The sequence below is a fragment of the Cheilinus undulatus genome, linkage group 3, assembly GCF_018320785.1.
Source record: "Cheilinus undulatus linkage group 3, ASM1832078v1, whole genome shotgun sequence".
Lineage (NCBI taxonomy): Eukaryota > Metazoa > Chordata > Actinopteri > Labriformes > Labridae > Cheilinus > Cheilinus undulatus.
Window position 1 is genome coordinate 40,981,897 of NC_054867.1, and position 16,536 is coordinate 40,998,432.

The 16,536-nt window shown below is 39.4% G+C and overlaps 1 protein-coding gene across 1 annotated transcript in view; it reads left to right on the top strand.

The window, feature by feature from the left end:
- LOC121507014 (cadherin-22-like) overlaps positions 1-16,536 on the top strand; it is a 184,413-nt gene that overhangs the window by 13,348 nt on the left and 154,529 nt on the right. The window contains exon 2 of the mRNA XM_041783121.1: positions 11,913-12,207. Coding sequence (XP_041639055.1) covers positions 11,913-12,207 — 295 coding nt within the window. The remainder of the gene's footprint in view (positions 1-11,912; positions 12,208-16,536) is intronic.

Here is a 16,536-nt window from a genome sequence, read left to right on the forward strand (position 1 = left end):
AAGCAAGTCGTAAAGAAGATGAAAATTAATACTGATTCTTTTTATGAGCTAAAAAAGCAAATGAGACCATCAGCTTAATGATTAACAATTCCTTTATTAATATTTTTGATTTAATCTATATGTTAATTAGGGGTAGGTGTCAGAAAATTGGATTATCAGCACGCTGCCAAACCAGTCTTGTCTCACATTTTCCATGGAAAAGATTAATCAGGAATTATTCAAATGACAGATGAATGACTTTTTTTGTAAGAAAGCTTGCTCTCTTGTCCAGCTATGGGTTGCACCAGCCATGCATTTGCTCCTGCATAGCCTAGTTTGAATGTTAGCTCTATCTTATAAGGGCTCTTCTAATGTTTAAGGTGTTGTTCCAGCTGAAATATTTCCAATGTGTAGGCAAAGCCACCCATAAAGGGCTGAAGGGTAGAGCAGTGATACTCACTGGATGCTCTTGAGCATAAGAAAAACCTTAATAAAGGGAAATGTTGAACCTCAGAAATGATCCATTGCAAGTCACGTGAATCAATTTGTTTCCCACACTTATACAGAAGGCTTTAATCGTCAACCTTTTTTGTCTGGATATTTCCATCGAATGTGCACAAGAGAGAATATGCAAGATAAATACCACTTTGTTTTGTTATTTTTCTACTGTATTAGACTTGGGTGAATGACTTCCTTTTTAACTACAGACCTGCTTTTATTGGTGGATTGAAGATTTTAACATGAACTTGAAAAAGGAACTTGTTATGGATTGAAAATGAAATAAGAGAACACTAAAAGATGACTGACTTCCACTGATTTGTCTGTTAATTTTTTTACTGTAAAATGAGACATTAAGGAGCAGTGGTGGACTTATTTCATATCAGTGTGGCTGCAGGAAGATGCTGACATTCCTTAACAAAAGTGTATTAAAAGGGACAATAAGCATGTGAATAATCGTAATTTAAAAAAAAAATAGTGCACTGATGGTCAACCTTTATAAATTGCAATTAACTTGATTGACTCAATTAATCTTGACTGCCCTAATGATTTGCATAAATAATGTGATTGCGATTTTTTCCCCCAAATATTGCATAAATAAGACCATTTGTATTGAAAACAATGAAATAATTTCCAAAGCAATGAATCCATAGCAGCAACAATCTGAATAAGGGGATGTAACAAGTTTTAAGCTATAAAGGAGGCTGCTTGGGTGGGGGAGATGAGGCTGGCTACCAGCTGATGGCAGCTGGGGTATGACTTTCATGAAGTAATGCTAGGCTTCATCAGTTGTAGATAGAATGAGCTTACTATTTTTGCTCATATTGCAGATGTGATGTCATTTACTTTGTTTAAGGGCATTATCATTTTATGTCACTCATTTTGATCAAGAAAAATATACATAAAACAAAGAAAGGAGGATTTTTGTAAACCATTATAAAACAAATTGACACTTGAATGTTTGCATAATGTGCATAAAATCTCTGCTGCAAAAAAATGATTTATTAAACTGGTATTTTGACACATTTGAAGTTAAAGAAATATTGCAACTCCTACTATTTGAAAAGTGCAGCAGGCCACATTTCGATTTAATCTAATTTGTGTAATTATTGGATTTACATACCCAGACATGGATTGTGGCACTTTCAAAGGTACTGGATTTTTGAAAGTGATTTCAAACTTTTAACAAAAAAACACAGGGTAAAATAATCCAGGTCCAGGAACTCAAGATTGTTTAAAAAGTGTAAAAGCCCTTTAATTCATAGGGCTAGAAACATTAAAAATACACCAATGCTATCAGTTTGCACCGCCTTCAGGGGGTAGTGACACACCCTGAACAACAAAGGATGAGGAAAGGAAACTGGCACTCAGATGGGAGCTAGCTACGGTGGCTCACACTACAGAACTGTATTGTAGAACAGGTATATCTGTGAATGGCACATCATTACTGCGTCGCTTACCCCACAATGTTCATTAAGTTGATATCACTGTTTCAATTGAAAGCAAGTTTGGGACTTAGTAATTTGTGACACTAATCACCTACATGCCAGATAAATCTGTTTAACTGTGGTAAACATCACTTTTTTGTAAAGCACAGGGATCATATCCAATGTATGAAAGTTCCTGATGATAATTACAGTGTAGCGGTCTATTTAGAGCTGTAAAGTACTAACTTTTCTCTGTTTTCATTCATTCCTAATGGCTGCCCCCCACTTCCTGACCCCCATAGGACATTTGGGATCATACGATTACAAACAATCTTTAAGGGAGAAAAGCTGTTAAAAGTGGTTCCCTAGTTTGGACCCTAGGCTACTCATAAGCATTCTGGGATTGCTCAGTGGCTTACTGATCATTTGTGCAGGGGACTGGGATTTGAACCCCAAACCCTCTCTAATAGTGCAACATAGTAGAAAAAGACTGCAATGCATTTGCCATTCTGATTCCTTTCCTTAATCATACAGTAAAGTTGTAGATTCTTTGTGTATTTGAAGTACATTTCCTGTATTGCTTTAGGAGATTGGGCACAGAGTACTACTGCCATGGATTCAGTGGCTGATGCTGCAGGCTAAATCTGGAGATAGATGCTTAAGGAGTGAGTTTTCGTTTTTATTTGACTAAATTGGCCAATTAAAGGTTTGCCAAATTGCCAAATTAGCAGTCCCCATGTCCCTTTGTGTTACTCTCTTTCAAAAAATATTGTGTGTAATCACATGTCATGTAGTTAGGACTGTGGAGAGGAGAAAGAAAATTTTAGTAAACCATGGCAGTGAGACACTAAATGTTGTAAAGTACCCTAATTGTCTGAATGAGCTTTGTGTCACAGACTTTGCCTCTATATTGATAAGTTTGTCAAATCAATGAGCCAGGCAGCAATCACTGACTTCCTATTGTTTTAAAACAGCAGCAATTAACAGTCCCCTTTATCCCCAGGCAGTGTTTCTTTCTCACTTCTCTCCCATCTCACTACCCCTTCAAATCCCCTAAAGCTTCACAGGAAAGCTTCACTGATTGCACACCCACCAATTAGGGCAAGGAGACCCCCAAACAGCCCTTCTCATAATGTGTTAGTGATTGTTCTTAATGTATTTAATTTCACACAGAGAATTCAATCTCAAAGGACTAATTCCACAGGAATTTATTCGTAGAAACATGCACTTCTATGTTTTAATTTTAATACATAATATCTGCATGTATGAAACAGAAATACTCCTTCCTGAGAGTATGTTCTCAGTATAAACTCCCATCCTGCAGGGGGATAAGCACCAAAGTCAGCTTGAATTCCCCCACCAATGATTCCAGTAGTAGCCTATTTTCACTGTGGGGGAAAAAGCACCATAATCAAATCACTTCTGGAATCTGTTGTTAGCGACTGAACTCAGGCTGACTGAGGCTGCTGTTCTCTTTCAAGGAAGAAAAGTGACTTTTTATTACAACATCTCTGAGCTGCAGAGGGAGTGAGCTATCAGAGCAGGGCTTACACTGTGCAGAGATTTTACATTTAGGGTGTTTTTTTGGAGGGGTCTGTATTTGGAAGTTTCTAACCCATTTCTCACTTAAGACGACCATTTGGTAGAATTCTTCATGCCATGCCTAAACATGACCGACGTGAATTCTATGAAGTGAGTTCTGCATAACCAGAGTTTCCTGGTTGTCTGGCTTCACTAACCTAATATCTAACCTTGCAAAGCAGATGGATTCACCTGTTTCAGTGTTTCTCACTGGCAAATCCATCTTGCAAAGCTCCCATCTGAACAGTCTGGGCCTGGTTAAAAAGTGACAGGTCCAATCAGCATCGAGGGGCAGTACTTTTGGGCGCGACAGTGACGTAAGCAAGCAGCAACAAGTTTTTAGTTTTATCAGAACTTGATGACATTTCTTCATTAAGAGAAGAACAAAGAACAGCATTTAGTTGTTTTCTTTTCAAAAATGACAAAAGTCGTGTACTGAAATGTCTACAGTCGCCATGGTTCACGTTATGCAGTTCTAAATGGAGTTTAGTCCTCATTAGTGGCACACCTCGGCTTGGGGCTATCAAGTGTTTAGTTGCTCTGATTGGCCCGTAAAGATGTGACGGACAGAACGTTCATCCAGTCACCCTCCAAGTTTTTTTTTTTTTTTTTTCCAAAGGCTCTGCCCTTTCCTAAACACTGTCTGTGAGTGGTTTTCCAGATGGATGTGTGATGGCGTGCCAGGTTACCCGAAATAACTAAGCAGTCATAAAATCCAGTTATCAACTCTGTAAGTAAACCAAATGTTTACAAGAGCTCAACCACATGAAAAGGGCACTGTTGGCAGCAGAATGCAAAAATTCGATCCATCCATCCATCTATCCATTTTCGAAACCGTTTATCTCATCTGGGGTCGTGGGGGGGTGGAGCCTATCCCAGCTGTCATTGGGGGAGAGGGCGGTACACCCGAACTGGTCAGAATGCAAAAACTAAGGCGTATAATATTAGTGCACAAAAGATCTAAGTGAGTTGTCACAGGGGTTCAGAAGGTTTGAAAGAACCCGCCTCACCAAAGATCCAAATTCAAGTGTCTTCTAAAACTTTTCAGCTCAGGACCCCCAACATAAAGGTGCCAGAGACTGGTGACCACCACAGCACATGAGGGTGGCTGAAGTTGAGCCATGCACATTCAAGAATAGTCACATGCAGACTTGCACCTAAAGGATTTTTTTGGAACATTACTGTGATTTCAGTATAAACCTCAAAAACCAACATTTTTTTTTTTCTTTTTCTTTTACATTTAACTAATTTAATGCATATGTTTTTTTTACAAAAATGAGCCCCTAAACACAGTTTTTATACCCAATACCAGGGGTGTAAAGGTTCAGTTTGTACTTTAGTTTTGGAAAATGGGTTTAGTTCAATGGGAGCAATTCAAAATGAAGTCCCAGAGCAATATTTCTAGGTTTCTCTTGCTTATTATTTTCAACAGGCTGTTGTGCAAATTACAGTTTGGACCACCATGTGTTGTTTGAAGCTACCTGTGATGGTGTTAGTATAATAACAGTAAACAAAATAGAGCAAAACAAATCAATGCAAAATAAAAAGCAACATAGAAATTAATGACAAATCCTGATTTGAATCCTGATCTTAGGTTACTGTACCATGTTTCAAAGAGGCTACTTTGTAGATATGGATATGGTGGCCTGATCTTCAGTGTCAGTCAACCCAAAACACCTGCGAAGGTTTTGCCGAGCCTTTTTTCTCTCACTTTGGTTCAGTGCACACAACCACAACCATGGGGAAGACTGATAAACTTTAAAGTTCTCTAGAAGAGACAACCCTTGAGGGTCACTTTTCTTTTTCATGTGTTTTGCCCAGCTTGCCTCTTCTTGTTTTGTTTCTTAAAAGCAATCAACACAAATACAAGTACTGCTACCTGGAATGGGGCGCTGCTACCATGTGGGGAATCTGTCATAGCCTTTCTTCTCCATTAGGACTTAATGATTGTGATGATTTTCACTGAACAGTGACATCAAAAATGTAGCAGCTGGAGATGAACACAAATACCGTTACATCCCTACCTTATGCAGATAAAAATCAGAAGTGCTTTATTTAGGCTGCTGAAGGAAGATAGCTGCAAAACTTTACTATCTTTCATCACTGTGTCTGAAAAATCAGACTAAGTATTTTGCTGTGCCTCTCCTTCTCCTCTTCCATCAGCTTACAGACCTCAATGGTAAAAACTCTCGTTGCATTTTGCAAATCAGGCACAAAACTGAAGGAACGTTGTCAGTAGGGCTGTCAAGATTAATCACATTTATTGCAATCAATTAAAGTCCACAGTTAGTGCAATGATTTATTATAACCATGATCAATCATATAGTTATTTTCACTTTCAGCACACTTTGCTAAGCCCTGTCAAATAATGGATTTTTAAGATGCAATAAAAAGGTTGGGATTACGCAAATATCCACTGAAATTCCGACATTAATCGCAACTAAAATTGAATTCTCTAGTTGTTCTCTAGCTCTAGTTGTCAGGTAATAAAACAAAACAATGTAGTATGTTGATGCTGAATGTACGGTTATAGTTGATTTTGTTGAATGCTGACTACTGTGCACATGCTAAACAAAAATATCCAATATTTTGTCCTGGCACAGCACACAAAACATTGTGTAGAATGATATCAATGTAATATAAAGCATGTAGTTTCTTCTTTGTACAAGGTTTTAGTTTTTTTTTCTTTAGTTTTATTCGTAATTCACACATTGTATTTGGTGTCCAAACATTGGCAAGAAAAGGATGTCAAAAGACAAGCATCTGGCTCAGCCAGTAGATGGATTTATTGGCACGTTTGTCCCAGTCCCTCACAGTGGATGGCTCGAGTGTAAGACAGAGGGGGAAAAAAGCCTTAAAACACTGCAGCTTGCATCGCAACTTTTTTTCAAAAGCGGCCGTGAAATCAGGCATTTTAGGCTGCAATCACAGAAAATTCCTGTGAAATCCTGGAGGCACTGATTACAGTATCCAGCAGATAAAAACAGCGGCGTAATCTAAAAGAGAAGGAGCTCAGAAAGATGCTCCAACGTTTGAACCAGTGAGGCAGCTATAATTCCTTCTCAGCGGTTTTAAAGAGTTGGATTTTTTCCTCATCTTCCTCTCATGTAAATATGCAGAGGGCACGTTTGCCACTCCTGGTTATTTTTTGCTAAGCGAGTGACGTCCTGGCTCTGACCTTTAGTTTGCACAGAACGACTTAGCTAAGCGTAGTGTGTGTGTTTTCCAAGCTGCCAACTTGAATCACTCCAGCGAGGATAGACTGACAGACGGATGGGTATATCCAGCCTGAGGGGGGAGAAATCGCATCATCCCAGCAGAATGATGAGCACACTTTGTGCGGACGTGCTTGTGTATGCGTGGACAAGCACGCACAGTGGGAAGGTGTGTGCTGCTGGCTGCGCACATTTACAGTAGGTAGGCACTTGCATGCATGGTGCCAGCATTTGTGCAATTGAATTAACACATGATGACAACATTTCACGCACATTTTTGTCTGCATAATCTAATTTGGAAATGCAGAGCGAGATTGTCTGGGGGAAACAAACCCACTGATGCATGGCTATGCACATTTTTTATTGGATAACTCTCACTTTTGACCAATGAAACTTCTTTTATTATAACTGAAATATTGATACAGCAGAAGAATCTGGTGCTCTATTTTCCCTGACTCGTCATGTATTTGTCTTCAGGATGATTCAGGATGGTGGGAAATGGCAGAAACAGGTAGATAAAAATGGGAGGGGAAAAATGGATGAGTGAAGCAATATGAAGGCGCAGGCTTGCATTATTCCACAGTTTTACGACAAATACTTAATGAAAACCCCCGCGAGGGTGATAGAAGCCCGTATTTAATTAAGCCTTTATAAAATATTAACCAGGGAGGCCGGGGCGATTTCCCCTCTCCCCCAGTCTGCTCAGTAGATTGAACCACAGTTACACTGCATAGACGGCACTGAATTATAATTTCAGATAGTAGGTGAAAGAGAGAGAGAGAGAGATAGAGCAGGTTAGTGCTCACTAAAGAGCCAAAGGGGAGGTTGGAATGGGGGGCCGATGCTGCTCCTATTGCTGCCTCTGGAATGTCTTCTAATCACATTAGGGGGGAACTATAGCTCTGATTTATAAGGGCTCTTTTAAGTTCACTTTTTCAGCCCCGCCACCTCCATGTTTCTCCCTCTAACAATCTTTGAAATGACTTTGATCTCCTAGTTTGGGCGTCACACCTCTGTGAAGGACGCGACGTGCAGAAAAGGTGTAAATCATGGCTGGAGCTGAGGTGTCTTTTTCCCCCTCCTGACAATGTTGATGGCAGGTCTGTGGGGAGCTCTGAGAAGGCCTTAAGCTGCAAGAGCTACCGGGGAGGATGATAAGGGAATGGGTGGAAGAAATGTTCTAATTTATTTTGGTCACGGCTGATGACCGAGTGTCATTTTCTGACAACTATCAATTACACAAACCATCAGTATTCACAGCGGTTAAAACTAAATGGAACATTTCTCGTGAAATGAGTTGAGAATCTCAATTCAAAACGTCCACACTGAGGGTTTTTAACTTTTAGAACTGTTTTCATTAACAGTCTTTTTTAGAGACTGGCAGAAGTGGGAAGTACAAATACTTTTTTACTGTACTTAACTAGAATTTTCAGTTATCTGTACTTAGTATTTTTACTTACTCTCTCTCTCTCTCTCTCTCTCTCTCGCTCTCTCTCTCTCTTTCTCTCTCTCTCTGTCTCTCTCTCTCTCTCTCTCTCTCTCTCTCTCTCTCTCTCTCTCTCTCTCTCTCTCTCTCTCTCTCTCTCTCTCTCTCTCTCTCTCTCTCTCTCTCTATATATATATATATATATATATAGCATAAAGCAGGTTGCACCCTCATATTCAGATTCTTGCAACTATGGATTCATTGCTTAGCATTATCATAGATGTACCCATAAGGGGGTTTCTAGCAATGCACTCCCCGGAAAGTCAAGGCATGCAGCTCGACTACCCCAGGAAGCATCTTTTGAGCAGAGCCATCTCCACTCAGTAAAATGGTTAAATGGATAACAAGAGTGTTCCTGAATAAAATATATGTTAAGTGTAGTATGGAGAGTACCAAAGCCGTTAGAAATGAACTATTTTCAATTTGCAGGATTGTCAAATCAGGAATAGTGCATCTTTGATTGTAGAAATTAATTTTTGCATTTTACTGTTGAGCTTTTTACTTGAGTGCCCCGGCCAAGACAGGCAGCAGCAGCACAATTAACCGAGTTACAGACATGACACATGATAGTTACAAACACAGATCAACCTAAGTCACAGAGCACAAAGTCATTAGTCAAAAACATCTACAACCTGATGCATCCTCCTCCAGCAGCTTCAGTCTGCTTTTGAAAGAGTCAGAGACCATCTCCCTCAGACACAAAGTCTCCTTTAGTATATTCCAGGCTGCTAGAGCAGCGTACCCATTGTGCTCCTTGTACCCATTTCAAGACGGACTTTGGGGAACACAAAAAAAAAGTCCTGTGACTGAGTCAAAGAGTGAAGACTGTAGCTTCCAGCACTTTTTACCGGAATAAAATCACCCAAGTATGATGGAAGCGGATTAAGAATAGTCACATAAATAAGGAAATACCAATGATTTAACCTACGAGTGGTCAAAGAAGGCCACCTGACCAGGTCATACAGGGCACAGTGATGACTTACCCTTAACTGCACTTTGACTTGAATACAGAATGAGAGTACTTTTGCCATCTCAGGAGACTGGTGCTGGCTCAGGTGTTATCACCTGTTCTCACATCCTGATCTGGAGTGTAAACAGCTCAGCTTGTCTGGAAAACAATGTAAAGAGCTATTTTTTTCTTATGAATTGGTGCTAAAAATAAAGATTGCTTAATTGAATGAAAACTCTGCCTTGAAGTGAAATTCAACAAAATAAAACTTGACTTCAATCAGAATAAATAACAGAAGCTACTACAGCTCTTGTAGAGCCTTTCTATGAATTATTTCTGTGTTTATGAAGTATACACGATGAAAGAAAATACATTAAATAACATATTTTCACCTGAGAGCATTCACTCTGAAGACCCTAAGGACCAAACCGATCTATATCACCTGATGTAAAGGCAACATGTGATTTGTTAAAGAAATAGATTTGTGGAGTTTTGAAAGAAGATCAAACTTGAACTAAATTGATATTAATTACAGTGGTTCTCAACTAGTCTAGCCTCAGGACTTACCAGCCCCTTCACAACCCAATTCCACAAAATCTTTAACCACTCAAATTTATTTCACAAAAAATGCTGTAGTTTAGACCTTGGATGGAAGAAACATAGTCCACATATTTTTTCCTAATAATTCTTGGGGCTCTGCTTGATCCTCATTGTGAGTCCTCATTGTGCTCTTGGAGTGTTTGGGTAGGCAAGCTGCTCCTGGGATGGTTCACCACTGTTCCAAGTTTTCTCCATTTGTGGATAATGGCTCTCACAGTGGTTTGTTGGAGTTCAAAAGCCGTAGAAATGGCTTTGTAACCCTTTCCAGACTGATACACATCAGTGCCTGTTCCTCATCTGTTCTTGAGTTTCTTTAGATGGCAGCATGATGAGTTGCTATTTGAGATCTTTCAGCCTTCTTCACTCAGTCAGACAGGTTCTATTTAGGGGATTCATCGGGTCTGGCTGTTATCAGGTCTGAATGTGGCTGGTGGAATTGAACTAAGCTTTTAAAAAATGTTTGGCTAATCACAGTTAATTCATAATTCAACAGCACTGTATGTCCACTTACAGCTTTAGAAAACAGCAAACGGTTTAATCTACTTTATTTTTTATAATGACTTATTTTGATAGTTATCTTGTAATTTCAACCCATTTATCGCATCATCTAAGGCAGGGGTTTTCCAACTTTCTTGCCCAAGGCACACTATAGTTCTATCCACACAAAGTAGCCCTGCTAACATGTGTTACACTATCTTCAGTTGTTCTACTTGTATGCTTATAAAAATTCCCACAGTGCACCTAGACTTGCCTGAAGGCACAGCAGTGTTCCACTGTACACCTATTGGAAAGCGCTGATCCAGGGACAGCAATGCTGGTGATCTTATTATAATAATTGAGAGGATGACTTAACAATCACTTTCTAAAGAAAACTCAACTAATAATTCCCTGATATGAGATACATTTGTCAAGACCTCAAGAAAATCACAAATATTTACTAATCATAGTAGAACAGAATAAAATCAAAAAGGAGGTTTTATTGTCCTGTCTTGGCTTCCATAGTTGTGTCTGTTTGTTGTAACTGTGTTGTACTGTAATTCTTTAGGTCTGGGAAAATGGCTCATTCTCTGTTTTGTCTTAATACTGGAACTGACCATGGGCTTCTCATCAATCACATCTTAAAATTCTATCAAAAACTGTTTAAATGTTGCAAATAACATTTATTTGAATAAAGGTCTTGGAGTTTATGGTATAAAATGTTACAATGAAAGTCAATAACAAAGATGCATCAGCCCATTATGTCACCTAAATATCTTCTTGGGCCACACTTTCTAATATTTATCTCTTTAAACTTACTCTGTCACCCTACAAATACCTTCAAAGAGACCTCAGTTGCTCCATGACACCTGGTCCATCTATCATACAAAGTAAATGATACAAGTTGTCCTGGAAGTTAAAGCTTTTAAATATGTTTAATGATTCTGGGACTTTAAAGTATTTTGTATTCACCAGCTTGAACATAGGTTCACTTTTTAGAATTAGCTTTATGGTTTTATTTATTGCAAATGACCTCTCACATTCCACCTCCACTACCTCCATGGCCCTCACACTTGAGAGGGGTCTGGTTGCAGACCGTAGTCTCTCATAGACTGTCCATCTGAGCAAGTGCAGTTTACAAAGCTCTGTTAACTGTGTTAAGCTACATGTGTAAGCTACATGTATAGCATAGCCATGAGGCTAACAGATTAAATAGAGCTAAGTAGCTAACATAGCTAAAGGTAAGCTCACCAAGCAGCTAATTTTGCTTTAGCTGTATTTGCTAAAGCTGGTTTGCTAAAGCTAATTTAGCTACATTGGCTTATGTAGTAGCGTTAAGTATGTAGCTAGTTTGGCTATGTTATCTTTAGCTAAAGCTAATGAAGTTAAAGTTAGCCACCATTTGTGGAACTGCTCCTAAAACAAGTCTATACATAATTTAATCCCATTTATCTTTATAAAACCTTTATCTTTTGTTTTATTTATGAAATTTTATAGTCTCTAATGTGTGTAATGTGGTTATTTCATGAGTGTAACTGCCAGACTTTAAAGCTAAATCAAAAAAAAAAAAAAAAGTAACTGGAAATACGTTCTGCCAGCAAACTCCGGCACTCCCGTCCTGAGATATATCTGAACGGTCGGCAGCCAGACTGTCTGGTCACGCTTTGGGTAGAACTGAATATATTTCTTATCACTTTCAGATCCATACAGACTCCGACGAGGGCGAAGGCAACATCAAGTACACAATCTCTGGAGAAGGCGCCGGCACCATCTTCATCATCGATGAGCTAACCGGGGACATCCACGCCACAGAGAGACTGGACCGGGAAGAGAAGGCATTTTATACACTGAGGGCTCAGGCCAGGGACCGGCTCTCCAACGACCCTCTGGAACCGGAGTCGGAGTTTGTCATCAAGGTCCAGGACATCAATGACAGCGAGCCTAAGTTCTTGGAGGGTCCTTACATCGGCAGTGTGGCAGAGCTTTCACCCATAGGTAAGAAAAAAAACCTGTAGCATGGATGATCCTTGATGGCTGTTTAAAGCTTTAAGCTCCGGCGGGACAAAAGTGCATATTCTTTACAGAATTACCAGTTATATTACAGCTATTATCATGACGCATAAGTAGGGTCTGTAACATTATCCTTTGTCCCAGGCCTACGGGAAGCTGAAAAGTGCCAAGAAGAGCAATATGCTAAAAACCTCCCCCATTGTGCAGATAGAAATAGGAAGAGTTAGACAGGAAAGTATGAAAATATATGTGGAGTCAGGGATTTCTTTGTGGTTGAAAAAGAAGTGTAATGGTAATTCGGACATTTGAGGAGGATCCCCACATGGACTTTGTCAGACCTATGGCCTACAGTTAGGAAAGAGACAGAAAATAGAGGCATGGAAGGGAAAAAAGAGATGAAATACAGTGCTCCCTGATGAGCTTTGTGGCTGTGCTCTGACACACTGTTATGAGGCATGATGAAGAGGGGGAATACAGGGAAAGAGAAGAGGTGCTTGTGAAGAGTGGATAATGGTGAGGGTACACAGCATTTTAGAGAAAGCTTTTGACATTGCAACCACAATGCTTTTAATCTCGAACAACATGTTTTCATTGTGAGCAGCAGTATTAGCGGCAACATGGTGACTTGAAATCCTCTGTGAAATGGAAAAGACAGGTGAGAGAGAGTGTCAGGGGCTTCATTAGCATGGTATTAATGTCAAAGACAGCAGCTGAGGTGCAATAAACAAAATTCTGCTCGGCTGCCGTGCGATATCACGACGTTACATGTGCTCCCAATGTTGTGTGTGACACTGATATGTGCTTGTGTGCTCATGTGCATGCTGTGAAGGTGGAGGTGTTTCTTGTTAGTGACTCCAGGAGGGGTGGGAAATGGAAAAGCTCTTCCCTGTACAAGCCTGATTGGAATTAAATCCTGCTCCCTCAGCATGATACAAACCATGGGCATTTCCGCCCACAGAGCTCTGTATAAGAGAGAGAGAGTGAAGGGAGGGGCGATAGAGAGGTAGGGAATAAGGAAAAAAGGCAAGAATGCGGCCTTTAGGAAAATAAAGCAAAACCTTGGGAGGCAAGAGAGCTATTATCTCCTCCAGAAAGAGAGAAATGGAGCCATGCTTTGTTAATGTTAGTTAATGTAATCTTAATGATCATGACCCTTCCACTTTGGCTGCTCCCCCCTTGTTCAACCCCTGTCGCACCTCAGTCAAATTACGCACTAAATGAGCGTGCAGGTTCATGTTTTAAACATCACCATGGAGCAGCAGCCCTAATGAGGTAACAGCTACTGCTTACACAAGCATTCTCCTGCCCCCTGCTCCTGTCCCCCCTCTATTTCTTTTCTTCCCACTGTTCTCCTGTTGAACATCAGCTAAGGCCAGCAGTATTTTTTGACATGTCACTGATAAGGTCACGAGCACAATGACAATAACTGGAGGGAGTGAAAAACAGGGGAAAAAAGGTGACGGATGGATCAGTGTTACCGCACGTCACTCACAGTTTATGGGCTTCAGCTGTGACTTTATTATCTAAGTATACGCTCTATAATGCTACTGTCTGTGAATTTTTTATAGTCAGCAAATGTTTAACCAATAAAAACTGACCCTGTGACATGCATTTAAAGCTTTATGTCTTTTTTATCGTCTCGTTGACACATTATACTTGTAGCAGTGGTCCTTTTTTAATGAATTTGACACTATGATTTTATTTGATTTCAGTCAATTTTAAATACACAACAGCACCAAACCATACTAATCTTGTGATAAAACAAGTTACAACAAATGCAGGATTTGACTCTGTGTTGGTAGTTAAGGTAAAGTAAGGCTATAGCAGTGCTCTGTTTTTTATGGACATGGCCCAAATACTCAGTAAAAGACATGCTTGTTAGGATAAATGATGACTCTGTTCTGCTGTAGGTGTGGTTGGAAGTTTGTATTATTGTCTGTTCTGTGTCTTTATGTCATTTCTGTAACTGACTGGCAAGCAGTCCAGGATGCACACAACCTCTTACCTAATGACTAGTGGAATTGGCTTTGCCCTAGCCTCCACCCTCAATAGATATGCAGTATATGTTAGAATGCAGTTTTGTATGATACAATACAGTATGTTCATATACCATACCATACCATACTATACCACACAATATATGCCATATCTTATAATAACCTCCAGTTTGATATGATAAAATAATACTTAATTTCCAATTGGATAACATATTACAGTGGTTTCCAACATTTTTTCCTTTGACCCACCCCTACTTGTACCTAGGAAAATCCGAGCCCCCCTGAAACCCTCACTTAAAAAAGGGCCGTCAAAAATCTGCATTGATTTTGCTTGTTTCATTGATGAAACCCTGACAAAATAGGTCCACACATTTTTTCATAACAACAGACCTCTGCATTACTCATTTTTATCAGTGTGTCATTGTGCTTGTAGTCAGTATGTGCATATTCAATTATGATAACCTTGCATTCCAATTCAGATCTCCCAGACCCCTGGTTGAGAACCAATGATGCACAAACAATATGAAATCAGGAAAAAAAAAAAAAATTGTCAGCGACTGTGACGTACATTTACCTTCCTTCCCAGTTCTATTAATAAATGAAAACATAAAAAGCAAACAACGAATACCCATTAACTGGAGGTAATGGATGGAAACTCTGTAGTCTTAACTTTTTCCTTTATTGGGGATGTAACCCCTCTTACAGCTGGGGTTGGTTCTACCTAGCTTGGAGCACTTGGGAGAGAAGCAGTGTACAATACAATGCAAAATGAAGAGATACAATATGGTCAGCCATATACGAAACATTAAACAGTACAATATGATGCGCTACGTTCAATACGATAAATACTATAATACAATACAATATAATTGATAATATCCATCCATCAATTTTCTAGGCTTATCCTTTGCAGGGTTGGGGGGCTGAGGTTTATCCCAGCTGTCATTGGGGAGAGATGGGGTACACCCTGGATGCATGGAGAGGGAATGGATTTTGCTGATTCTGGGGGGGGGGGGGGGGTGGACAGGCCAGGGGCACGTATTTCTATTGCATTTTTCTATTGCACCTTTTCAGGTTTTTCTATTGCTAGAAAAGCCTGAAAAAGTGTATTTTGCATATGTGACCTCTACTACAATACAATACAATACAATATGATAGGGTAAGAGAAGGATAGGATAGGGTACAATACAATACGACACAATACAATACAATACGATAAGATAAGATACCATACCATACCATAAGATAGAATAGGATTGGATTGGATACATTACAATGAGAAACAACAATAGGATACCATAAGATACAGTAAGACACAATTGGATACAATATGATACGATACGATGGAATGCAATCCAATGTGATACGATCTGATGCGATATGATGGAATATGATATGATGGAATGTGATGGGATGGGATGCAATACGATGGAATGTGATGGATGGGATGCGATACAATGGGATGCTATGCAATGGGATGCAATGCGATGCGATACGATATGATGGAATGTGATGGGATGCGATGCAATACGATGGAATGTGATGGATGGGATGCGATACAATGGGATGCAATGCAATACAATACAATGCGATACGTTGCGATACGATGAGATGGAATGCGATGCGATGCAATGTGATTGGATGCGATGCGGTACAATACGATACGATGCGATGTGATATGATACGAATTGGATACAATACGATAAGAAACAGTAAGATATGATAGTATCACAAATGGATAGGATAGAATAGCATTGAATAGGGTTGTATATAATAAGATGGGATACAACACGATCAATACGATACAGTATGATATGATATGATAAGATCCAATATGATACCCTGAATTTTCCATTTTGACAGGGACTCCAAGAGCTGTATAATTTCAGCTGCTTCTTTGTTAGTATAAATGAATACAAAACAAAAAAGAAAGCCACAGTTCTCTATTATATTGCATGAGTACTGAGCAATCTTTTAAAATTTCACTGGACTTTTTACCAACTGGCATCACTTGAGTATCGTCAGGTTTTAGAACATAGTCATAGACAAAACAGCATTCATGGTGGAAGTTTTTAATTGTTTTCATAATGAGATGGAAGAAAGTCTTCCCTTTAAAGAGTTCTCTTCAAAGATTTCTTGATTTTTCTTGTTTACTTCTGTGTCCTTAGAGCCTTCTCATTTATTTTTAATTTCTCAGACCTGTGACGGACTACCTTCATCTTTTGTGTTTTGCATTGTCAGATATTTTAGGTAATCAACACTACAAAAATTAAAGAGACTTTATAAGCATGCTGACAACTTTAAAAGCGATTCTGAT